Below are 27025 nucleotides of genomic sequence, written 5' to 3' on the forward strand. Positions count from 1 at the left end.
CTTTCACACCATTGTAAAGTCTGAAAATCATAGGTCTAACCATTTTAAGTTGAACCATGGTTAGTTGGGGCCAAACTTATGGGGTATACCAGAGAAAGTTGTAAGCCAGATATCCCAACATCAATTAATGATTCCTAGTTGTTTGGTAAGAACTATTTATAAAGAGGGCATTTTCTGATCAAACCAATAGCTGTGCATTTCACCAGATAGAATTATCTGTTTCAAATGATAGCTTTAAAAATATATATATATAATTAGGTACACAATAGCAATTAATAATCAAATGAAGCGAAGTACTTATCCATAAGGAGGACAACCTTTATAAAACAAACCTACCATTATAACACTTTGCAGAAGAGTTCATTTCCCTACTAACACTATAGTAACAATCTAAAAAATGGGAAGGGATTATCTATTTCTCTCCTCATGCATACGGAGATTTATTTGCCATTTAATTTTTTAATGTATACACAGTAAAATTCATTTACTGTGATGTACAGTTCTTTGGGTTTTGACAAATGCATAGGTGTATCTACCGCCACAATGGAGAACAGTTCCATCACCTCCCAGAATTCTCTCATGATGCCTCTTTGTAGTCAGCGTCTGTCCCAACCCCAACCCTTGGCAACCATAATCTGTTCTCCACAGTTTTGCTTTTTCTTGAATGTCATATAAATGAAATCACACAGTATGTAGACTTATGGGTGGTAGTTTCCTTCAATCAGCAAAATGTATTTGACTGACTGATTCATTCATTCATGCATTCATTCATTTATTTCAAGTACCCTCCATGCCCAGTGTGGCTTGGAGGCTACTTCAATATGCCCAATGAGCTCGAACTCACTACCCTGAGATCACAAGTCAAATGCTTTACGACTGAACCAGCCAGGTGCCCAAAATGTATGTATTTTTTAAACAACTTCCTGCATAGGTTTTGCTAGAAGCTTTTCTTCATGTAAAGAAGAAAGGGCCATACCAACTTTCCCCTCATAGGCTAAAAGTGACATGTGATGTTTTAAATCACATAATATAGGGGCGCCTGGGTGGCGCAGTCGGTTAAGCATCCGACTTCAGCCAGGTCACGATCTCGCGGTCCGTGGGTTCGAGCCCCGCGTCGGGCTCTGGGCTGATGGCTCAGAGCCTGGAGCCTGTTTCCGATTCTGTGTCTCCTTCTCTCTCTGCCCCTCCCCCATTCATGCTCTGTCTCTCTCTGTCCCAAAAATAAATAAAAAACGTTGGAAAAAAAAAAAATAAAAAAATAAAATAAATCACATAATATAGTTGTATTTCAGAGTTGTGGCCTTCAGTCTATCTAAACCTATGTTACAACATTCCCATTTTATACTTTTATAATCTAAATTGGAGAATGTAGGCTCTTGAAGGGGGAAAAAAACTAGTTTTGATTTTATGTGGGTCTTGACTCTTACCATGATTTCCTTTGATATCAAGCCACTTGGTTTTTTCCAAGACCCTTGTCTTCTTCAGAATACCATGGTAAGTTTGCCATTCTACCTCATGCTGCCTGGATCCAAACTGTTCCTTTGTTTTGGCATCAGTGAGATCTCCTGTAGATTTATATAAGACTTGAATCACAATGTAAAATAAGCCCCAGGGGGTTAAAAAATTGTTTTTAAGTGCACACTAAAGGAACAAAGACACTTAAAGTACTCAACATGTATAAACATAACAACTTATGAGTCCATCTATGTCCACAGCAAGCCATTTAAAGTAAGATTTTCTCAGCAAGGACTTTGTTTCTTCTGGGTTAGCAAGTGCCTGTTTAACCTCCTGTGATATTAGAAATGGGTTCTGAAAAAAAATTATCTTTAAAGAGAGCAATACAAAATGCATCATGAAACTCTGATAAAAATGAAAACTATAAGAAATTCCAACACTCTGGGCAGAAGCCTGATATCTATGACAACCATATTTCCACACCCCAAATCAGGGTATGTAATCTGACCAAGTGTTATTTTTACAGCAAGAAGCAATCTGGAAGATGTGGTTTGGACAATGAAACACCAACATTTCTAGAAAACTAAGTGTACAGTTGAAATTGAGGTTTTCTATGAAATGAGGACTGATACTCTATCATGTCAGCAGAGGTGTTCCAGTAAGGTGGGTGGGATATGAATCCCCCAGTAGACAAGACAGATGCTTTTTCAGCTTGTCCTTCAACACATTTGCGAGCAGTTAGTCCGGAGAACCCAAGCCACAGAAGTACCAAGAGATGAAGAAAAGTGTCCTGAGTCACTTTAAGCCTCAAACAATTGACAACATAAGGTTGACTAACGTTGTAAAACAAACAAACAAACAAACAAACTGTAAATGTTAGTTAAAAAAAAAAAGATAACTTCTGATTTGTGGTTAAAGGACTTTCCCGAATCCTCTCTCAAATCCAGAACTACGACGACGACAAACAGGTACAGATATAAGATATAGTAAACGGCATACTAACTGATATCACGAGCCTTGCTTCTGCTTTGAGGGAACCTTGCTACTGCAAAGTTACTTGGATCTTGACTCAGTTACGCATGGCAAAGGTAACCGCAATGTCCCATCTCCTCTACAGAAGGACTCACCGGGGGCTGGGGCTATAGTGTTCCCAACGTCCCCGAAGTGAAAAGCTGCAGCCCAGGCTAGCATTCTACCATTCTGATCACAGAACAACACGACCACACGGCAACCCTCCCTACCTGTTGCCAGGACGAGAGCTGGTTGAATGATGCCAATAGTTTCTGAACAGAACTTCTCTAAGTCTACAGCTCTGCCTGGATCGCGAAACCTGCTCAGGTGAATGTCGGATATCTGCCGAAAGCAGGTATTAAACAGAGATATCTGAGTCAGGAAGAGGAAGCACAGACAGCAGGCGACCCGGCAGCTCTCTAAAGGCGGACGGAAAAGGCAAGGATGCAATGCAATAACGAACCCTCCCAAGGAAGGACAGAGTCCCCAGCCAGAAGTTTGGGGCCGCGGCAGTGACGCCCCCGCGGGAACTGCCCGCGTCTCACCCCGTCGGGCAGGCTCTGCACCCACCCCCCGCCGTGCTCCCGCTGCGTCACCTGCAGACCCCAGAAGATGTTGCTGGCTCCGGGGCCCGGAGCGGGGTGCGGGCTCCGGGGGGCGCGGGGCTGGGGCAGCGGCGAGGGCTGACCAGCCAGGCCATAGTGCTCCAAGAGCATTGCCGCCAGTGCCGCTGCCGCCAGCCCCGTGACCACCTTCATGGCCAGCATTGCGGCCATTCCGCCCGCTCCTGCGCTGCCCTCCCGGTCCCGGGTTCCCCCGGTGCGGCGCCCCCGCGAGCTGCTCTGGCCGCACTTCCGGACTCTATGGTCGCGCGGGGCCTAAGGCTCAGCTTCTCTGCCTCGGCTGCACCTGCGCCTCGCAGCGCAAATGCAGCTCGCCAGCCGCCCGCGTCTCGGGGCAGGGTTTGCAAACCGAATGCCGGGGAAGAAAAGGAAACTGAGACCTCCAGCACCAATCAGGGTTGCCGAGGAGTGGCAGGGAAAGGACCCTGGTCCGGGAGGCGGAAACTAGAGTCCGGTCTCCGCCTTAGTCAATCATTCCTGACCCCAGTGGGTCAGTTTCCTTACCTGTAAAACGGAGTTAATAATGCCTCCCGAGCGTACTTCACAGGTTTGTAAGAATCAAAGTATGTATGAGGACGCCTTTTAAATTACTGTACAAATGTGACAGATGGCTTTCTTTCGGCCCTTACGATTATTAACAACGTGCTTCCATAGGTTTTCAATACATGAAATAAGTATGTTTTGTGATGTTATTTTTACCTAAATCTGATTTCATATGCACTTCGCTATATCATATCCTGTTAGAGTGTTATACCTCTCATTTGATAAATTGTAAATACTCCCTATGGGCAGGCACAAGAGAAGAATTAGATTCGGGTCCTGCCCTTGATTTATCTAACCATTCTGTTATTGTTGAACTTTTGGATTGTTTGTTATGTTAGGAATGTTCTGAAAAACATTTTTGAATAAACATATCGCTGTTCTGAATAAACATTTTTATACAAATAGCATCTTTTTTAACCCCTCTTTGAGGTATTTTTTGGGGGGATATGTTGCCAATATTGGAGTTATGCCAATTTCAATTTATTACATACTTTCCTGTGTACCTTTGGAAAGCAAGGTATTGATATAAGCAGAAAATATAGAGAAACGTAAGTGGCTAAAAAACCATGGTTCTTTATCTTAGAAACTTATGTAGGAGACAAAAATACACAAATAAGTTTACTATAAGACCAATATGCCTTTTGGCACAAGAGACAACCAGATATAAAAAGCTAGAGAAGGTTAAAACCAGTACAGATCACATCTTTGGAATCAGGAGGAGTTTAATTAAGGAAGTGGCATATAGAGGATGGATAGTATTTGAGTGGCATAGATTGGGGGTGGGATGAGGAGAAGCACTTTCCACCAGGACCTAACATGAACCAAAGCATTAAGGTGAGAAAATGCAGGACAGCTTGAGGAGACAGTGAGTACTTCAGTCTGGGCTTGGGTATGCATAGAGGAATGGTAGTAATTGGACCAGACCTTTAGTTTGAGCCACATTTTAGAAGGCCTGTATAAATGTTAAGAGTGAAGATAGATCTGACAACAGCTTAGGGAACCGACTGGATAGAGGAGAGCTATGGCAGACAATCCTGTTAGAAGAATATTGGAATAATCTAGTGCTATGATCTGAATGTGTCCTCACAAAGTTTTTATGTTGAAATGTTAATACTCAATGTGATGGTTTTTTAGAGATAGGATCTGCCCTTGTGAACAGAATTAGTGCCCTTATAAAAGAGACTCTAGAGAGATCCCTCCCCCCTTCTACCATGTGAGGAGATAGTGAGAAGTCAGCAATCTACAACGTGGAAGAGAGCTTTACCAGAATCCAACCATGCTGGCACCTGATCTTAGACATCTAGCCTCCAGAACTGTGAGAAATAAACTTCTGTTTGCAACCCACCATTCTGTGATATTTTGTTTCGGCAGCCCAAATAGACCAAGATTGCAGGTACTGCATAATTATAAAGTCCTGAAGAAAGAAGATGGGAGAGTGACATTGAGATTAGAAAGGAAGCCTGGATGGCTCAGTCGGTTAAGCATTAGCCTTCTCAGCCTTTGGCTCAGGTCATGATTTCATGGTTCATTAGGTAGAGGCCCGCATCAGACTTTGGGCTGACAGCTTAGAGCCTGGAGCCTGCTTCAGATTGTGTGTCTCCCTCTCCCTCGGCTCCTGTCAAACTTTCCCTCTGTGTCTCTCAAAAATAAATAAACATTTTAAAAGAAGGATCAGATGTAAAATAATTGTAAAGACAGAAGCTATAGAATTTGACAGGTGATTGGATATTTGAGGAGAGAAAAAGAGATAGTTAAAATTTAGTGCCCAAAATTTGGAACCCAAGTGACAAAAGAACTAGGGCTATGGTGTATATATGGACAGCACTGTCCATATGAATAAAGTTTTAGTTTTGTCTAATACTGCACTAGAAAAAAAAAATCTGTATGGATATCTTTAAACCAAATTTGGAAGATATGGTTGAGATGATCTGATTTAAAACACAGGCAATGTGGCATATAATATGGATTTGAAGAGACCCTGGAGGAACCTTAAAAATATGAGAATCAGGGGTGCCTGGGTGGCTCAGCAGGTTAAGCATCTGACTTCGGCTCAGGTCATGATATCACAGTTGGTGAGTTCAAGCCCCGAGTCAGCTCTGTGCTGACAGCTCAGAGCCTGGAGCCAGCTTCAGATTCTGTGTGTGTGTCTCTCTCTCTGCCCCTCCCCTGCTCATGCTCTCTCTCTCTCTCTCTCTCTCTCTCTCTCTCTCTCTCTCAAAATAAATAAACATTGGGGCGCCTGGGTGGCTCAGTCGGTTGGGCGGCCGACTTCAGCTCAGGTCACGATCTCGCGGTCTGTGAGTTCAAGCCCCGTGTTGGGCTCTGGGCTGATGGCTCAGAGCCTGGAGCCTGCTTCCAATTCTGTGTCTCCCTCTCTCTCTGCCCCTCCCTCGTTCATGCTCTGTCTCTCTCTGTTTCAAAAATGAATAAAACGTTAAAAAAAATTAAAAAAAACATTATTTTTTTTTAATATATGAGAATCATTTTCTAGAAATAGAATACAACAAGAAGCTATGTGATAGATGATAGGAACAGACCTGCTGTTAAGACATTTTGGACTGAGAAACTTGGTTTGAAGTCACAAAGGTCAGCAGTCTGGATTGCAGACACTGAATTGTCACCAAGCTGCTTCACTCACAGTGTTCAAAGTGAGTAGAAACAGGAGTTATTAATTTAATGATGGTTGATTGTCCAAGGAAATACTGGTTTGACAGCTAATCACTACACATCATCATAAAAAGTGATTCTCAGTTCCTGTCAAAGGAGAAAGGTAGACTTCTTGTTATCTCATAAACAGAGCAAGTAGCATTTCACCATGAAAGCAAACTTTCCTAGAACTAAAGTCAAGGGGGAATGTATCACTTGGGCATTTCACAAACAATGTACATTGTCATCAATAGTCATAAATTGAACTATGTGATTCTCATAAACATAAGTTGATGAAATTACCTTCAGATCACTACCCAAACTGAAACTCATTTCAGTACCCATTATTTTTTTTTTCAACGTTTATTTATTTTTGGGACAGAGAGAGACAGAGCATGAACGGCGGAGGGGCAGAGAGAGAGGGAGACACAGAATCGGAAACAGGCTCCAGGCTCCCGAGCCATCAGCCCAGAGCCTGACGCGGGGCTCGAACTCACGGACCGCGAGATCGTGACCGGGCTGAAGTCGGACGCTTAACCGACTGCGCCACCCAGGCGCCCCTCAGTACCCATTAAAGATTAACTCTTCATCCTCCCTCCCCCACCCCTCAATATAATGTTTTGATAAATGTTATAGCATGTGTCAGAATTTCCTTCCTTTTTAAAGCTGAATAATATTTCACTGTATGAATATACCACATTTTCTTTATTCATTCATCTGTCGATGGTCATGTCGATTATTTCCATCTTTTGGCTATTGTGGACGCTGCTCCTATAATCATTAGCAGGTACCAGACAGTTTTTCAGCTTTTTAGGGAACACTACACTCACTCTTTAGAAAAACGAATTTGAGGATAATTTTATCTAGGTAGTTAAGGCTCTGCATAAGGAACCTGAAACTCCTGCAAAAGTAAGAAATCACAGATCAAGGAAATTCTCACACATGCTACAACATGGATGAGCCTTGAGAACATTATGCCAGTAAAATAAGCCAGTCACAAAGGACACATACTGTATGATTCCACCTACATAAGGTACTGAGAGTAGTCAAATTCACAGACACAGAAGGTAGGATGGTGGCTGCCAAGGACTGGAAAGAGGGGGAAATGAGGAGTTAAAGTTTAATAGGTACAGATTTTCAGTTTTGCAAGATGAAAATGTTCTGGAGATGGATGTGGTGATGGTTGCATAACAACATGAATGCACTTAATGCCACCACACAGCTAAAATATACATAATGTGCATTTAAAAATGACTAAATTGGTAAATTTTATGTTACATGTCTTTTACCACAATTTAAAAAATATAAATAAATGCTAAATTAAAAAATAAACGTGGGAAGCTTGATCTTAGGTTACTATTAAAATGATCACCACTTATAAGTCATTTTATGGTTGGGTAAAAGAAACAATGACCATACAGCCACTTTGGAATGAGGCAATCATGGCAGGTTTGGATGACCTTAAATCTATGCTTCACATGTGTTTAAATGTATAACACAGATGGAGAAACAGTCATAAGATTGTCAGCTTTCAGATTCCTGGGATACAAGTGCTACTCTGCCATCCCTGCAATGAGGCATGAATCCATAAGCCTTAAAAAAAAATGCTCAGGGTATGGGTGGCTCAGTTGGTTAAGTGTCTGACTTTTGATTTTAGCTCAGGTTTTTTTTTTTTTTTAAGTTTATTGATTTCATGTAGTGGTATTTAGAGATGGGCTAATTAGAGATGTCTCTCTGTTTAGAGAGACAGAGAACACGAGTGGGGGAGGGGCAGAGAGAGAGAATCCCAAGCAGTCTCTGCACCATCAGCACAGAGCCAGACTTGGGGCTTAAACCCATGAAACTAAGAGACCATGACCTGGGCTGAAATCAAGAGTTAGACACTTAACTAACTGAGCCACACAGGTGCTCCAAGTTTATGTATTTTAAATGTATTATAAAATATTCTTCCTTTGACCTTTTTTCAACCATCTAAAAATGTTAAAAGTATTCTTAGCTTGAAGGCTGTATAAAAATAGACAGCAGTTGGATTTGGGGCTATATTCTGCTAACTCCTAGTACAGCTATTCTTTGCTTGCACAACTCATTTTCCTGCACTGATAAATTATCTTGATTTTTCTATGTGTTTGGTCTTCCACATTCTTATCACTAATTCAATCTTAAAGTCTTCAGCAGTTGTCTAAACCCCTACTTGCCACTTTTAAACTCTTGAAATATTGTGTCATTTTTATTTTTCAGAGTCAGCTGCTCCCAGAGCTTTCTGACTTCTAAGTCACCCTGGTTGATCACCATGTCTGGTGCACAGCTTAACAGCTGTATCTGGTATCTGCTTTCACTCTGTGCCTAGAAATGGATTATTTTTGCTGTTATCTACTGCATATCATGTATTGCTCATACTCATCTCATCTACCCTTTAATGCATGCAACCTTTGCCTAAACTTTTCTCTAAAGTGCCTAACACAGTGCCTATAAAGACAATGCTTAAATATATATATTTATTTTTTACTATCATTTATTATTTATTTTAAAATAATTTTAAAAGAAGAAGATGCCCGGATAGAATATACAGATGGTTAGTAGGCTGTATTGACAAGTGCTCAAACCATGATGGGTCCAGCTTAGGTCCTTTTTCCAGAATTTACTCAGATGCTAGACAAATAAATTTGTTCTTGTCTATTTAATCTGTTCAGCAAAGCACTTGAACCCCAGTATTGTTGCAGTCTGCTGCAAACTGAGGAATACAACTCCTTCCACAGACTTGGTGGAAGGATCCACTTTGACTCTCTCCAAACCAGATTTTATTCTCCTGGTAGGTTGAACCATTTTCTGCATGTCTAAACGAAGTTCCTTCCATTGAGTATTCAGTCTCATTCCTTCTCAGTCATGTGCACATTTCCATATCCTGGCTCCTCTGTGAACAGTATGCTCCATGGAGTTGTATGGATCTTGACCCACATCCTGATTCTCTCTTCCTATTTGTACTATCTTTGATAAATTCTTTATCTGTATATTCCTCTTTTCCCAGACTTTCCTCCCTTCTACCAGGGCTAAAATGCTGTTGTGGTTGATCACCTGAACAGACAAGATCCTCTGACCAGCAGAGCCCTTAAATGAAACCTATGGATCCAAGGCTGAGGGTGAACCCAAGATCCATGCCTATTTATGACCCCTAACCTAGGTCCAACTCAATTTGAACCAGCAATCTGAGTTTTACCCCAGAAATGACTCCCCAGGCATGGACATCCTTCTTTCTAAAATGAAGCTAACTGCTGTAAACTTAGGTCTTCAAACCAATCCCAAAAATGAAATCTCTGAACCCAGGACCAATTTTTCTAAAACTGATGCTCAAGCCTCCAGTCTTGACTACTTTGTCACATTCTCAGGCCCATTCCACTTCTAAAATAGGGCTGATCTCCCCACAACTGCAGGAATGACCTTAGTCCAAGACTGATAACTTCTGTCTTAACGAAGACTATCCCCTCTCCATCCTGGTTTTGACCCTAAAAACCCTAATGATCCCTGCTCCTCAGCTCAATGTGGGAGCCTCTTTTTTCACGTATAATCTGCCCCCTACATGGGGTTGTCATGGTCCACAGACTTCCTGAGAGGACCAGAGAGCCCAGGCCCTTTCCTTAGCTCAGAAACCAGCACTCTTGGGACAGCTCCTTGTAAGTAGTAGGAGTAGAAACTTGGAAGTCATAAGATGAGGACAGTGGTACCACTCTATAGTTTTTTTGTTGCTTACTTCTTTAAAATTTATATGTCCTTTAGTAAGTGCAAAATCTTGGCTTTGTATTGTTTTCTGCACTAATCATGAGATAGTAGCCCAGACCCTCCTCTCTGAAGGGTCTGGGTTAACTTTTCCTCCAAAATACTCCAAAATAAACAATCATCAATCTAATCAATAAACATTCACCATACGGTAAATGCTTTTTCAAATTTACAGAAAGTATACTGAATTGTCTCTGAACATGCTTCATTTTACACCTATGTTCCAACACAGCAACATTCAAGTTGCTGCCATTTAAAAATCATGCTCGAGGGGTGCCTGGGTGGCTCAGTCAGTTCAGCATCTGACTTTGGCTCAGGTCACAATCTCATGGTTTGTGAGTTCGAGCCCCACGTTGGAATCTGTGCTGGCGGCTTGGACGCTGAAGCCTACTTCGATTTCTAGGTCTCCCTCTCTGTCTGCCCCTCCAGTGCTCATGCTCTGTCTCTCTTTCTCTCTCAAAAATAAATAAACATTAAAAAATAAAATAAATAAAAATCATGCTTGAGGGGCACCTGGGTGGCGCAGACGGCTGAGTGTTCGACTTCAGCTCAGGTCATGATCTCACAGTGGGTTCATGAGTTCGAGCCCCACATGGGGCTTACTGCTGTCAGCCTATCAGCACAGAGCCTGCCTCAGATCCTCTGTCCCCCTCTGTCTGCCCCTCCTCCACTTGCACTCTCCCAAAAATAAACAAATATTAAAAAAATAAATAAAAATCATTCTTGAGGGCTTCTCAATAGCTACATTTCCAACAGACCAAAGATTATGAAAATGATAGTCTCTAATGTTAAAAAGGAAATATTTCTTGACAAAGAACATGCCAGGCCTAATTGAGACAATCCAGTAACTCCAGTCAATGAATTAGACAAATAAGACTAAGAATTGCCATAACATGTAAATGAAAGAATAACTGACATAAATGTGTGTATATATTAAGCACATAGGTTAAACTGAAGGTTTCTTTTTTGTAAAAGTTGTGAAATTGTTTTTGCAATTTTAGTAAGGTCATATCCCAGCTTCCTGTATTCTTTCGTTTAAAGGGCAGTGAAAGCACAGAGGGAACAATTCTGCCTGTTGGAAAATGAATCAGAAAACTTCTCAGAGGAAGCTGATCCCTAAAGAATAAGCAGAAATCCCTTCATAGAAAGAGGTGTTGTGATGGGTGAGGGGGCATTCTAGGCCAATGGACTAACCGATGCAAAAGCAACGATGAGACTAAACGGTGTATATGGGAAATAACAGTGTAGATAGTTTAAGGTAAGAAGTGGCAAGGGAGATTAGACTAGCAAAAAGTGTTTCAAGACAGATTGAGAAGGGCTTTGAATGCCATGCTTAAGGGTTAAATTTTATTCTATAGGGTAGTCATCTAATTTACTTAAAAGAGTCGTATGACCAGGTTTATATTTACAAATATTTCTGGCAGGAAAACAAGGGATGAATACGAACAAAGGAGTGGAAATAAAGAGATCAGATAGGATGGTTGCTCTTCTCTAATCTGGATGAGGAATATTAAGGATTTGTACCAGGTAGGAGGAATCATGTAGTCACTACTATCATCCCATATAAGAAAATATCCTAGAGAAAGAAGTCCATTAAAATAGAATCACTGAGGGTTTCCCAACTCTGATTGCTCATTAGGAACACTTGGAAGAGGTTTTTTTTAAAAAACGATACTCAGGTCTTACTCCTAAGTAAATCAGAGTCACTAGAGTGATTAGAATTAGTATTAGAATTTGTTAAAAGTTCCAGGTGATCCTTATGTGTAAACAGGGTTGAAAACCTCCAGCACAACTCACAATGAGGAGTCTAAGGAACACATAGTTTTGAGTATGGCTGTCCTAATTATGTCATCCTGGGGTTTTGAGAAAGCTAATCAATGTATATTAGTTGTTGATCATACTTCAAACAGTAAAATGACACCTGAAAAATGACCCTGCAACTTACTCACAAAAGTTATTTAGATGCCAACGCTAATTTATTAAAAAAAAAATTTTTTTTTTCTTTTTTTTTTTTAAATTTTTTTTTTCAACGTTTATTTATTTTGGGGACAGAGAGAGACAGAGCATGAATGGGGGAGGGGCAGAGAGAGAGGGAGACACAGAATCGGAAACAGGCTCCAGGCTCCGAGCCATCAGCCCGGAGCCTGACGCGGGGCTCGAACTCACGGACCGCGAGATCGTGACCTGGCTGAAGTCGGACGCTTAACCGACTGCGCCACCCAGGCGCCCCCCAAAAAAAAAAAATTTTTTTAACGTTTATTTATTTTTGAGACAGAGAGAGACAGGGCATGAACGGGGGAGGGTCAGAGAGAGAGGGAGACACAGAATCGGAAGCAGGCTCCAGGCTCTGAGCAGTCAGCACAGAGCCCGACGCAGGGCTCGAACTCACATACCGCGAGATCGTGACCTGAGCCGAAGTCGGACGCTTAACTGACTGAGCCACCCAGGCGCCCCAACCAATGCTAATTTAAAAAGAAATATGTATTTGCAGAAGAATCAAAGAAATTCATACTCCTGTTATAAAGTAGATCAAGCCATACCTTGGTCTAGATCAGAAAAGAGCAATGATAATTCGTAAGTTTATATCTACTTTATAAAATCCCTATAAAATATTTAATATAAGTATACTAGAATGTAAAATGTGTGCCAGATACCTGATATTTTTGTTTATTTAATAATAAGCATTGCAATCACAACATATAAAATGGTAAAAGAGACTCAAAAGGTTTTTTTTCAAAATGTTTTTTAACTGGAGTACAACAGTGAAGCGGTTAAGGACACAAATTTTGAAGCCAGATAGACCTTGATTTTGAATCCAGGTTTTGTCACTTAGTAATTGCAGGTTTAAACAAGCAATCTCACTTGTTCAAGATATAGTTTCCTTGTCTGTGCAGTGGTGATAATAGGAACTACATCACAGGATTGTTTCAGAGTTACACTTGAAAATGCACCTAAAGTCTTTAACAAAATAGCTGACATTTCTATGTATGAGTCTTGGCTTCTGCACTCAAGGAACTAACATTAGACGAGGAAATTCAATAGGCCATGAAAAACTGCCTACATAAGGCACTATGTTATAAATAATTTAATAGTTAAATTTTGACTATTATTACGGAAAGGTTATCAGGGACTCAAAGATTCCACAGGAGGCAAGGAACAGGCTTAGAAAAAAAGCAGAAACCCAAGGAACTGCAGGAGGCACAACCATCTTTTGGCAAGGATAGTCTGGGCATTGCTATCTTAGGATACCAGGCAGGAATGAATTCTAACCACATGTTTGGGGACATGGTTCCCTCCAACAAGACTTCCTACAATGGAAAGACCTTCTGCATCAAATAAAGAAAGTGCTACTGGATGCAGGACAGCCAGAAAACAAAAAACAAAACAAAACAAAAGAAAACAAAACATCCATCCTGAACACTAGCAGGCATTGTACTGAACACTACCAGTCATTGAGGGCTTTAGGTAAAGTGTCTCACTAATCTTCATAACCATTATATAAGGAAAATACTCTCATTACTACATCTATTTTACAGATGGGGAAACCAAGTCTCAGAGAAATTAATTTGCCCAAGGTCACACAACCCACAAGTGCTAAAAAAGAAATTCCAATACAGAAAGTTTGATTCTACAGGCTAGGAACTAGCCTATTATAGGTACTATAGGTACTACTAAAGCCTACTATAGGAACTATAGCTACTAGTTCCTCCAAGAGGAGGGAAAAACCCCACCATATCTGGCTAGATCAGGGAAGACATTATCAAGGAGTAGTTTTGAGCTGAATAGACTATTCATCCATCCATCCATCCATCCATCCATCCATCCAAGTATTTAGTATTTTACCTATCATAAGAAGTAGGCAGATAAAAATGTTTTACATAAGTACTAAATATTTATTGGAAGAAAAAATAGAAAATACAGTTAAGGAATAGGTAGAAAATTAAAATGTCCACATTTTTGCAACTGAAGGATAACCAAGAGTAATATTTTGGTGATTAGTATTCGTCATTAAATATCTAGAATTTTTTCTTACAAAATTAGAACCATATTATTTTAGTAACTTGCTTTTTCCACCCAACAATATATAGTGAATATCTTCCTAAGTCCATAAGACCACCTTTACAACATTGGCTCTTAAATTGTATGGTCTCAGACACTGCAACTGGTGACTCCAGGGGCGCCTGGATGGCTCAGTCAGTTAAGTGTCTGACTCTTCAATTCAGGTCATGACCTCATTGTTCGTGGAATTGAACCCTGTGTTGGGCTCTGTGCTGACAGCAAGGAGCCTACTTGGGATTCTCTCTCCTCCCTCTCTGCCCCTCCCCCATTCTCAAAAATAAACATTAAAAAAAATAACGATTATCAACCCAATACATGTTAACATAAATAATATTTTTTAATGAAAAAGAAGTTTTCTAGAAGAAAAAATTACTGAAAGATATGGCAATGTTTTACATTTTTGAAAGTCTCTTTAATAAAGGGCAGCTGGATTCTCATAGCTGCTTCTGTGTTCAATCTATTGTGATACATTATTTTGGTTGAAGTATATGAAAAAAAATCTGGCCTCACACAGATGCATAGTTGGAAAGGAGAAGAGTATTGCAATGGCATTTTCATATAATTGTGGATATCCTTTGAAACCACAGCAAAACTGGGAAAATGGTAAATTAAAAAAAAAACAATTCAATGTGGAATGTAAAACCATATCAATTAAATTTTTGTACTCCGTAACATTAAATTCTATTGGTCTATTTAGCAATGTGAATGGATCTTTCACCTATTCTTTATAATACCCTGTGTTTGATATTTACAAGATTTTGGTTCAATGAGTTATACAGATCTTCCAAATGTCAATATATTCCATTACACATTGTCAAAAAAATCACGCATGTTAATATCACCAATTTCATTGGGACTTTGTCAAACTCGCAGTGGAAGATATGTTTTCCACAGAATGTTCCCTTGAAATCTCTACTAGTAAAATCGACAACAAAAATTGCTAATTGTTTTCCTTGAAGAGAAAAGCTTACTTATTCATATTTGAGAAAATGCCTGCCAAATATCTAAGTACCCGGATACCTGCTAACTTGTTAAGTTAATGTGGTATTCCTTGTAAAAACTGGCTGGTTGACTTAGCAACTCAAGTGCTTCTCCTCAAGTCAACTATCATACTTTTGAACACAACAGAAAAGGTTTATGTGTGCTTCCCATTTCATCATACAGAATACTTAAAAGAGTTGAGATTTTGTAACATTTTTACTGCTCCATCAAGGACATTGGGAAACAGATTCTCCCCTCCCCACACTTTTTTTTTTTTTTTTTTTTTTTTTTTACTGCAAGAGCATGGTAGTCAAGAAATTACTTCTAGATCACTTTGGTGACTTGAATTTGGTGCCACTGCTTTTTATTTTGTGCTAAGAGGCCAACAGTTTCACCCACCATTGCTTCTGCATCAGTTAGTACAAATATCACATGGCTTATAAAAAAAGCACAAAAGTTCTTTGTTATTACTATAGAAGTTACTATAAAAGTTTTCACCCCGTCAGCTTCCTAAATTTGGGGAATTCCCAGGGAGTCTGTAGACCACACTTTGAGAATCAGTGTTCTACAACACTTTTAATGGCTGCAGAGAATTACATTGTATGGAGTGACCAAAGTTTATTTAGCCAATGTCCTTTATTAAGAGCACCTGAGTTGTTTGTAATTTTTCTCCATTACCAGTAATGATGCAGTTTAAACTTCACTTGCATCCTGAATTAGATCTTTAGGATATGGCCTTAAAAATGGAATCACTGGGCCAAAGAGTATGCATTTAAGAAAAACTGGCTTCTGAACGTTACTTTCTGTAGGCTTACTAATACACTTGTTTTTTATGTAACAATGAGTATCCTTCCAGCTTACGAACATGGTGGTTATCTTTAAGAAAAAACAGAAACAGACCAACTTTACATCCAATAAATGGAATCCCATTTTGTTTAATTTGCATTTATTTGCTTACTTGTTAGGTTTTTTCATCTTTATACAAAATTAGTGAGTTGCATATTTATGTATTTTGCCTATTTTTGTATTGAAATAGTCTTTGGGATTTTATCTGTTCGTCTGTCATGAATGTTGCAGGCTTTTCTTCCCAGTTTTTGTTTACTTTTTAACTCTGTGTAATTTATTTTTATATGTAAGTTTTAAATTTCGATTAAATTACCTATCAGTCTTTTTATATTTTCTGCCTTTGGTGTCATGCTTTAAAAAGCCTCCTCTGTCCTAATATACAAATATTTACGTTTTGTTTTTTACTTTTTTTTTTTTTTAGTAAACTTCAATTCACTAAGAATTATTTTGATATATATGATTTGAGGTAAAGATATGACTTAGCCTTTTCCCCAATAGTTAGCTTTTAATTCCTTCCAGCATGTTAGCTTTATCATTATTTTTCCCTTTGTTAAAACCGTATATTAAATCGTTAGTTTGTAAACAATTTAAAACAATACAGATGAAATTAAAGTAGCTCTTGACTAAGTTCCTATCCTCAGAGCTATTAGTTCTTTCCTTTCAGGCTTTTCCCCTTGCATTTAAACGCACATAAGCACAAATATATAGTTTACGGCAACTTGGGTTTTTTTTCCCCCCACTTCACTTAACTCATCTTTATCTTTCCACAAAAATCTACTTTGTTCTTTTTAACACCAACGTATGATATTCCCTAACGCGGATGACCAAGGTTTCAATTTTTCGTTATTTCTTCACCCACCTCTCCCCAAAGCGGATGCGGCTTTAGCTTTCTTGTGCGCATGTGCAAGTGTCCATGGGCTACATTCCTAAACATGGAATAGCTTTGAGTACTTTCTCATTTTGTGGGTTCTGGGGAGCCACTGCGGGTACGGAGGGAGACAAACACACTCAGACCAACAACCTGGATAGAAAGAGACCTAGAACAGGTTCTCAGCCCCCCACAGTTTTCTTACTTTCAAAATGGACGCTGAATTTATTTTTTACCTCGTAGACGCAACAGTTCCCAGCATCGGAACCAGATGCAAAACTATTCAGAGGCCAGGCACTACGACTAAGAAATTAGAAGAAAAACCTCCAGCCCTAAGGTCCATGACGCTTGCTTCCGGGAAGCGGACCGGAAGCCACGCCTCGATTCTGCGTCAAACCTGACTTCAGGGGCCGTCGTAAAAGTGTCGCCCGCCCCGTGTTTCTTGGACCGGCCACAGGTTTCCGCTTGTCTTCGGCCGGGGGTCTGGAACTGCGGGTGTCAGTTTCCTTCAAGATGGCGGACGAGGAGGCTGGGGGTACGGAGAGGATGGAAGTCAGCACGGAGTTGCCCCAGACCCCTCAGCTCCTGGCATCTGTAAGTCCTTGTAGGCAAGTTCCTTTTGTCCCCCCCCAGTCCCTCCATACCGCGCTCAGGAGGATGTCGGGCTTCGCCCCTTATGGCGGCTCTGGGGAGGGGGAGTCGTATGGATTGATCTGGAAGGAAGCCATGGAATAAAAGTTAGTCATTACCCACATTCCTGCCGGCCAAGTCTACGGAGTATTATGACTTTGTCATTTATTAGTCGTGACGAGTTCAAGCATGTCTCTATCCTGAAGTAGAAATAACTGGTGATGCTATTAGATGCTCTGGTATGGGGGCTAAGACGGGATTGGAGGAAAAGCCATTTGCCGATGGACGCAGTGCCACCTTCTCTTGATGACAGAAATGCAGGACGCTGCACCTAATGTTATATTTCACAGCTGGCTGGGTGGGGCCTGGTAATGGCAGGGAATGCTGTCAACTCATGTCAAGATACGGGGTGTAGGAACTGTAGTCCCTTATTCTAGTATCTTGAGAACCCCAGGCCTAACCCTCAGTGGAGGAACCCGTCATCTGTCTGTTCTTTCTAAAGGTGAAGAAGAAACTTCCAGACTTTTCAATTCAGAGCACACCATTAATTAATTTCGGAATCCATATTTTGCCCTTGTATTTTGCCCTCACTGTCTCTGAGCAAATTTGAGTTAATAGTCTGCCTACAGGGAGAAAGCAGATGAGGAGGATAGGAGATAGGTAACTATTAGGGAATATTCTGGATGTCCCCGAACATCTAGTGGGGAGCTAGACAGGGAATAACCAAATATTGATCGCTGCATGATGTTAAGAGTTTTATCACTTTGTCTTTATTGCTGCATATAGAAAAGTGTAGGATATATACCTCTTTAAAAGTTCTTTGGTTTGTAGTTTTAATAAAAACATTTTTTGGACTATTTTAATCATGCAGACACTTAAGCATTGTTGTTTGAGAGAATTAAGTGAGCTCCAGAAATAAGAATCCACCGGAAGGACTGGAGTGACTGGCTGGGAGATAGAAACCAGGTAGGGAGGGAGTTGGAATAAGAGTTTGGCGACCAACTAGAGCAGTGCTTGCAACCATCCTCCACCTCAAATAGCAGTTCAACCTCACTTCACTGCTGGTATTGAAGGAGGAAGCATCTCTTTGAGATGATAAGAAATGAGAAGGTAGGAAAAATTGAGAAGCAGCTGAAACATCTGGTCTTAATGGTAGCTTGTGCTTTTTTACCTCTTAGAAGGAGTACAGAAACTGTGGACAGAAGTGTTACTGTAATTTTGTATTGCCAAATGTTTTGCCAATGCTTTGATACACTAATTCTTCCAGTGGTATAGTAAAACCTCCTCAATCCAGACTCCACTTATTTGTAATTGGAGATTAGTACAGGAATCAAGCTAGAGTTATTTTGCAAATTCTGTACTTGAAGAAATACTAGATTTCTTGGGGGCAAGACTTTGGGTTTTGCAAAGCAGTAGGTAGATGCCAAGACAAGTGTAATAGCCTGAGGGAACTCACAGTTTAGTGACACAGATCAGACAAGTGTTCAAAGAATTTTAATACAAGACAGGGTGATCTAAGAGGGTCATCATATCTGGATGAAGACCAGATATCTTTTTCCTTTCCTTTTCTTTTTAAAGCTACTGTCCTCATTTTATTCTGACAGTAGAGTGAGATACTGGTCTTCCAGTTTACTATTTCTTTGCTGTTAAGTGAAAGAAGCCCAGAAATTCTTTAACATTTGAATCATTTTGTATTATAAACTACCATTGGGAGGCAAGGAAAACAAAAATAGTAAGTATGGGACAATTATAAGGTTTTAGAAATCTTACCAACTTCATTAGTCTTGTCCTTGGTTATACTTTGTTTTCTTTAAAAACAGCAACAACAACAAACAACAACAAAAACCCCCAAAACTTTCTTCTTAAACTCCAGATCATTTCTCTGTCCTATTGCTATCAAAAGCATGGAGGCTCTCAAATTCCTAATATCACCTAACATGCAATTAAGGTGAAATAATAGGTATGAATTATGGGGCATTTATAAAAGCCATTGCTTAAGAATCATTAAAGGAATTGATTTTTTAGGTCTGGGGTGGGGAATTTTCACAGCATACCCTCCTGATTCTGAAATCCTGGTTTGTGGGCCAGTCACACTTTGAGTAAGACTTAGCTAGACATGTGGAGATTGTCAGTATAGAGTTGACAGTTGAGATTGTGGGAAATGGAGATCTTTGAAGAGGAAAGTGTCGGTGTGTGTGTGTACTTGTGCATATACACAGAGACAGACATGGAGGGAGAGAGGGAAAGGAGGGAAAAGGACTGGGGACAGGAATGATTGAATTTCAGGGATAGAAGATGGAGGAAGAACCAGAGAAAGATGTAAAAAGGGAACAACCAAGCAGGTAGGAGGTGAGAGTAGCATGGTGTCATAGGGTATAGTTTCTAGGAGAGGGTGGTTTATTGGGTTCAGAAGATAAGGACTGTGAAAAACTGGGAATTCAGAGAGTTGGTGGGATGGTCTGACAGAACTTCTGCCTTCTGTCGTCTTTGACTGGATTTTCTTTCTTAAGTCCATCTCAGATGTCTTCTAGCATGGTACTACCCTCTTTTCTTTTCCCTGTCTACACACTCAGCCTATGTGATTTCGTCCAGTTCTGTGGCTTTAAATACCATTGGTATGTGTTCAGTTCCCAAATTTATATCTCTAGGTCATCTCACTTCTGAGCTCCAGAATCACAAACCCAACTAACTGCCTACTTGATATATCCACTTGGATGTCTGATAAGTGTTTCAGACAGGGGGAGCTATTATGAAGCTACTGCTGTAACCCAAGCCTTAGCTGATGGTGGCATGTACTAGAGAGAGAGATCGCTGAAGATAAAGAGAAGTAGATAGATTTGAGAGAGACTTTAGAAGTATGGTAGAAACAAAAAGATTTGCTTATGGATATTAGGCCTGAGGATAAAAGGGAAGAAACAAATGATGTCTGGATCCTCAGTTTTTGGTTTAAGCATTCATGGCTGTGGCTGTGTCATATTCTGAGAGAAAGGATCAGGTTTGGGGAGGGGAAAGGAGGGAGGCCAATCAAGAATTTTGTTCTCCCTGTCTCATGACACTTCCATAATAGCTCTTGAACACAAACAACTCTCTCTGTCTCCACTCCACCTCTCTAGTCCTATCACCATCTGTTGCCTAGGCAACTGCAGTGGCCTCTTAACTGATCTCTTTGCTTCCATTTCTGCCCTCTTCCAGTCTATTCTGCACAGATCAGCCAGAGTAATCTTTTTAGGACTAAATCAAATCATGTCAGTATTCTGCCTAAATCCTTCAGTGGCTTCCCATTTTATTTGGAATAAAATGTGAACTCATTACAAGTTTTTCAGGACCATGTGTGATCTGGCCCCTACATCTTCCCCTCATTTCCTGTTATTTCTTCTCATTCACTATTAGCCACCCTGGCCTTTTAGTTTCTAAATCAAGCATAAGATCTATCTTGCTTCAGGGCCTGTGCTTTGCGTTTGTTGCTTACTGTTCTTTTTTCCTGGAGTGTTTTTCCTCTGTTTCTTCTTGATGCTTACCAAGTCTAAAAGATAGGTTCCTCTTACCCTTGTCTCTCAAACCACCCTGTTTATTTCCTTACTGAACTTCCTATGATTTGCAATTAGTATGTTGTCTTTATTTACTTATTTGAATATCTATCACTCCTATCTGAATGTAAGCTCCATGAAGGCAAGGATTATGTCTGACTTGTTCACTGATATATCCCAGTATGTGCTCGAAATAGCAGACGTCTACATATTCTTAGTGAATAACTGAGGATCAGCATCAGTGATTTGTTTTAACAAGATTGGTAGTGATTGGGGAGGGAGGTTGTGGATGGAGGATGGGGAGAGAAATGAGGGGCCATATTGGGGTGGTAGCTAATGTTAAAGTTTAGGCTGAATGTGGCAGGGAGAAGAGGGTGTAAGAAATGCCAAAGTAGGAATTCTGGGGGAATTGGTGGTATTTGAGGTATTAAAAGTTATGATGTTGACATAAGTGGAAGAACCGAACATTGTGCTCAGTAAGGGGTTTGGAGTTTGAGAACATGGAGGTACATCAGGTTTTGTGATGGTAGAGCCAGGTTAGCTGAACCTCTGTGTGTTCCTAGGGCACACTTTTCATACTTCGGTTGCATGCAGCATGTCTCAGGCTATCCTCACCATTGCCTGTTCAGTGTCTGTGTTTCCCTCTAGACCATAAACTCCTTGAGAGCATGAACTGTTTCTTGTTCACATCTATATCTCCAGTACTAACACATTGCTTCAAAATTTTTGTTGATGCATGCATGCATGAATGAATGAATGAATGAATGAGAAGACATTAACTGAGGTGGAGCAGAGGTAGAGATAATAAGAGTTGAGGAGGTTAAGAGATAATGAGGCTAAAAGGTTTAAAATTGAAAGGGAAATTTTTATTTCATTTTAATTTTTTTTGAAAGGGGAATTTTTTAAATTAACATTGAGATATCCTTTATGTACAATAAAGTGCTTCCATTGTAAGCATTTAGGTTGATGAGGCTTAACAAATGTACACACATGTGTAACTATTACTAAATTGGGATATAGAACATTTCCATTACTCCAAAAATTATATTGTCCCCAAATGGGGGGGATTTTAGTTTTTTGGTTTTTTTTTTTTTACATCTAATATTGTTATGTTTGTGTAATAATCAGTATGAAAATCAAGGAAAAAATTATCCACAATCTCAAATGTGTGCTGAATCTTTAATTGATAATTTTTTTTTTTTTTTTGATAGTTGACTTTAAAATACTGAGATGGGGTGCCTGGCTGGCTGAGTCTGAAGAGCATGTGACTCTTGATCTCAGGATTGTGAGTTTGAGCCCCAGATTGGATGGTAGATTACTTACGAAAATAAGAACCTTGGGGTGCCTGGATGGCTCAGTTGGTTAAGCGTCCAACTCTTAGTTTCAGCTCAGGTGGTGATCTTGCAGTTGTGAGACTAAGCCCTGAGTCAGGCTCTGTACTGAGCATGGACCCTGCTTGGGATTCTCTCTCCCTCTCTCTGCCCTTCCCCTCCCCTGCACTCTCACTTTCCCAAAATAAATAAATGAATACTAAAAAATAAAAAAAAGAAAAGTCTTTAAAAAATAAATAAAATACTGAGATAGTAGACGAAGGAATAAGAAGTTATATGTTCTTTTCAGTGGTGGCGATATTCCTTAGAAATTGGAATATCTATATCATTTTAGGCCACAGCATAGCTTTCTGTAGTTAAGACACATTTAGAAGGAGAAAACTAGGATGAAGACCAAGGTCTCTGGAGTTCTGACTGAAGGGCTTTGTCACCAGATCATAGCAGGGCATAGTGCCTGTTGTTTTTTTTATCACCATCTCCTAATTCTTATTGCAGGCAGCTAAAGAAAATTGATTTTTGGTATCAGACTCTGTGAACTCAGACATGAAGCTGAGGCCTAAAACTGCAGGTCAGAGTGATAGATACAGGCCCACTACCTGTAATAGTCTAGAGAAGACTAGTGATTTAGTGTGGATAAGCTGGTGCTGATGATTGACTGCTTATGTTTAATAACAGACATCATCCTGCAAAATAAAGAGGGTTTTGTCCTCAGTACTGCAGAGAAGGACTGGGTAGATACGTGTATAATCAGTAATGCATGATGAAGCAAGGCAGTGTCCTGCCCATCCTCTCTTCATGTGGGATTATTTCAGATTTCCCTTGCCATGATTTTACCCATTTTCTACAAGTGTTAATTATACACTGTGCTCTATGAAAGTTTTCTTTAGGCTTTTAACTCATTGCCTCAGATGACTTAAGACAAAATATTAAGACCTCTTTAGTCCTGGGTAATTTACTATGAACTCCTATGTGTTCTTTTAAGGTATTCTGAATTAACATGCCTCCTGTTGAAGAAACAATTGTTATTTGATGAGTTCTTTTTTTTTTTTAAAGCATTTGTATACTTTTTTTTAAGTGTATGTATATATTTTTGAGGGGCGTGAGGGGTTGAGAGAGAGGAAGAGAGAATCCCAAGCTGGCTTCATGCTGTCAGTGCAGAGCCCAATGTGGGGCTCCATCTCACAAACTGTGAGATCACGACCTTAGCCGAAATCAAGAGTCAGACGCTTAATGAACTGAGTCACCCAGGTGCCTCTGGTGCAGCAGTTTTTTAAATGTTAAGTTGTACCCTATAATAAGTTAAGTGCTTATGGAAATATGCTGTACTAAATAAATGTTACTGAATGACTCTGGAAGAGTTATTATGCTTCCTTAAGTGCCTCCTTGCTGTCTGGGAATGATACAGGCCCTGTTGAGAATGGGGTCTGCAGTTAATCACTTGAATGTAATAATTCTCCTTCTAATAGTTTATTTAATGCCATTCTTCAGAACAAAGTCCATTTGACTTGTTTGGAGGAGTGGGGCTTAACCACTTGCTGTGTCTTTATGGACTACCTTTTAAAATGCCTTTGAACTTTTGGTATTTATGAGTAAGCCAGAATGACTTGAGAACACAAGGAAAAATCTATGAATTTATCCATTTATTTATTTTTAACATATTTTCTTCCTTTTTTTAAGTTTCTGCCTTGAGAATTTCACATTTAAGTTTATTTATTTTGAGAGAGAGGGAAAGCATGAGCGGGGAGTGGCAGAGAGAGGAGGAGAGAGAATCCCAGTCAGGCTTCTGTGCATGGAGCCTGATGCAGGGCTCGTGAAATCATGACCTCAGCCAAAATCAAGAGTCAGTGTTTAACCAACTGAGCCACTCAGGTGCCCCATTTACTTTTATGTACACACACACTCTACCTTGTCATCTAAGAAAGAATTTTAGTTTATTTGCAGATATATATTCAATAGAGTAGAAAGAGAATGTGTATGCCACAGTTTAGGAAAGCAGATTTCATTCATCCAAAGACTTCAAGGGGAGCTTAGAAAATTGGAGCATGAACCTGTGATCAGAGAAGAAAAAGGGAGAGAATGGCTTAGGAGAGACTGGATGCCTTCAAAAACTAAATTCTGACAGGGTGCTTGTATATTATCTTAACAGAAAAGAAAAAAGAGGGGCCTTTTTGTCACATGACTTTGTATTTGACCCTGGCTTATTTTATCAATGGCCATGAAGACATAGTATACTTACTTATCATATTTACACACAACACAAAGCTGGCAGGGATAAGAAATACATCATAGAACACACACAGAAAGAAATCTCCTTAGGCTGAATATTGCATCAAAACTGACAAAATGGAAGTTAATTGTGGTGAAAATACAACCTTATACCTAGGACTCGGTATTTGTGTATAGGACCAGGTCTCTTATATGCGATCAGTCTAAAGGTTTTGGTTGTCTGCAAATTTAGTAAGTCATAATGAGATATGGCTACCAAAAAAAGAATGTGATCTTTTAGAGCAATTTAGCGCCGTAGATAAGGAAGGTAAGAAACAGTTCCACTTCTCTGTATGGAGGCATGTTGGTCACATTCCATAAAAGTAATCAACACGGAGAGTGGTCTGAATACCATGTCATTAGGGATGGCCAAATGCCATTTCTAGGGATGGACAGATTTCTTTAATTTCTATGTTCTAGTGTAGCCTCAGAATGAAGAGACTGATGAGAGACTTAATAGTTATTTTCTTCATTTATTTGAAAGGCTGTTGGTTGAAAGAGCCCAAAATTGTACTGGATTATTTCAGACTGCATAGGGTAAAAGTTATAGGAAGGTAGATTTTGGGTTGATTATGAACTGTAAGAATGGACATTGGCCGAGAGGAAGTGTTCGGACAGGTTTAGGGAACTGATTATCAGATGTGTTGTAGAATTTCCTCATGGGGTAAGCAGTTGAACTAGGGTTTTTGTTATTGTTTACTTGTTCTTAAGCTTTATGAATCTGTCAAATAGTATTACAAGAAAACTTAGTGTAACCAAAAGATTTCTTGGTGCCTGGAGACATTCCAATTACACTAATCCAGTACTTACCATGAACAATTCTAGAGCCTCCAGATTTTGTTACTCCTTTAAAACAGAAGAATTAGAAAAAAAGTTACAGGGCCTTTAAAGCCTGGTAGATACCAAACAGTTGTCTAAGGAAGGGTAAACTGTGGTTTGGACAAAAGTAACCTATTAAAAGTTAGCTTTTTTTTCAGAATGATGTTTCCAAGCAGGCATCCAAGTCCCTGGGTCAGAATTGAGAACATATCTTTAATCTCCGTGGGGATGAGGAAAATGTTTGGAATGTTTGGGAATTTAAATATTGTGAGAACTTGTTTTTAGCAAAGAGTCAAGTTAGGAAAGCCTTCTCTTTTTTTTTTTTTTTTTTTTTTTTAATTTTTTTTTCAACGTTTATTTATTTTTGGGACAGAGAGAGACAAAGCATGAACGGGGGAGGGGCAGAGAGAGAGGGAGACACAGAATCGGAAACAGGCTCCAGGCTCTGAGCCATCAGCCCAGAGCCTGACGCGGGGCTCGAACTCACGGACCGCGAGATCGTGACCTGGCTGAAGTCGGACGCTTAACCAACTGCGCCACCCAGGCGCCCAGGAAAGCCTTCTCTTAACTGCAAATGTTGAAAAAAATTTTTTTTCCTTCTGGACCTTGAAATTAAAAATTCTTAATTTTATTCTTATGTCAAATGGGTAAAAACACTAAAAACAACCAAACAAATAAATAGGAAAATCAGGCCTACTCCAGCCACCAGTAATCCCTGAATATGTCACCTAGTAAAATACATCCTGTGTAGTTTTTCTAATCTGGAAAAAAAGACAATCTTAGTCAAAAAAGATTTTCCATAGATGTGGCAATCATCTAGGAAAAAGTCTTCATGAAAAAGTAAAATTATACTTTAGCTTATATAAGAATTCTATAGTTTTAGAAGGCTTACTGTCATCATTTGCTTTGTTCTCTCTAGCAAGAAGTCCATAACATTCAGCAATGACTGAGAACTTTTATTAAGTACTTGTGTAGGCCTGTGGGGGATACAGGGATTTGTAAGGCAATGGTTCTCCCATCAGGGAATTTATAGTTTTGTTGAAGAGGCTAAGTGTACACATACAATGATAACTAGTATTATTTGCCAGAGGTATAGGTACTGAATGAGTACCTCCTTCAGTAAGTGCTGTATTGGAGTTACAGGGGAGAATAATTTTCTTAGGCTGATCAGTGAAACGTTCACAGAGGAGGGTCTTAAGCTAGATGGACCTTAAGGAATAACACTCCATGGGGGTGGAACGGTGGACAGCTAGTGGTAAGATCACTGGAGAGGACATTTAAGGCATCAACACCCAGACATTCTGCCCAAGTCAGCCAACAATATAAAGATAACATCATAAAATATTAGTTCTTCGTACTAAAACATCCAATGACTAAGACATGCAATAGGCAGTTTTTAGGGAAGAGACTTCATTTGGAAGAAAAAAAAATAAAAAGGTGAAACTATGTTACTTGTTTTGTTTTACTACTAAAGTGAAATTGTTAGTCTGGAGGGTAAATTTAAAAGAACTGTGTACTTATATTTGGTTGAGTAGAATGAGCACTGAAGGAGTTAGGATGCCTAAGATCTGCTCCTGGCTCTGATACTAATTGGCTGTATGATCTTGGCAAAGCCAGTTAATTCTCCCTGTGATTCAGTTTTTTCATATA

General features: G+C 39.7%; 2 protein-coding genes across 4 annotated transcripts in view; one reads left to right on the forward strand and one right to left on the reverse strand.

Moving 5' to 3' along the window:
• TMEM62 (transmembrane protein 62) overlaps positions 1-3461 on the reverse strand; it is a 33911-nt gene extending 30450 nt beyond the window's left edge. Inside the window, exons 1-3 of one of the 3 annotated variants that reach the window (XM_047862252.1) lie at positions 3063-3461; positions 2697-2808; positions 1428-1565 (exon numbers count right to left, since the gene is read on the reverse strand). In XM_047862252.1, the coding sequence (XP_047718208.1) occupies positions 1428-1565; positions 2697-2808; positions 3063-3242 (430 nt within the window). In that variant the 5' untranslated portion in view covers positions 3243-3461. Of the gene's footprint in view, positions 1-1427; positions 1566-2458; positions 2478-2696; positions 2809-3062 lie in introns of those variants that run through there. The other 2 variants (XM_047862257.1, XM_047862258.1) reach the window with 2 other exon arrangements.
• Positions 3462-17217: 13756 nt separating this feature from the next.
• UBR1 (ubiquitin protein ligase E3 component n-recognin 1) overlaps positions 17218-27025 on the forward strand; it is a 137288-nt gene continuing 127480 nt past the window's right edge. Inside the window, exon 1 of the mRNA XM_047862247.1 lies at positions 17218-17397. Coding sequence (XP_047718203.1) covers positions 17317-17397 — 81 coding nt within the window. The 5' untranslated portion in view covers positions 17218-17316. The remainder of the gene's footprint in view (positions 17398-27025) is intronic.

This window comes from Prionailurus viverrinus, chromosome B3 (genome assembly GCF_022837055.1).
Source record: "Prionailurus viverrinus isolate Anna chromosome B3, UM_Priviv_1.0, whole genome shotgun sequence".
Lineage (NCBI taxonomy): Eukaryota > Metazoa > Chordata > Mammalia > Carnivora > Felidae > Prionailurus > Prionailurus viverrinus.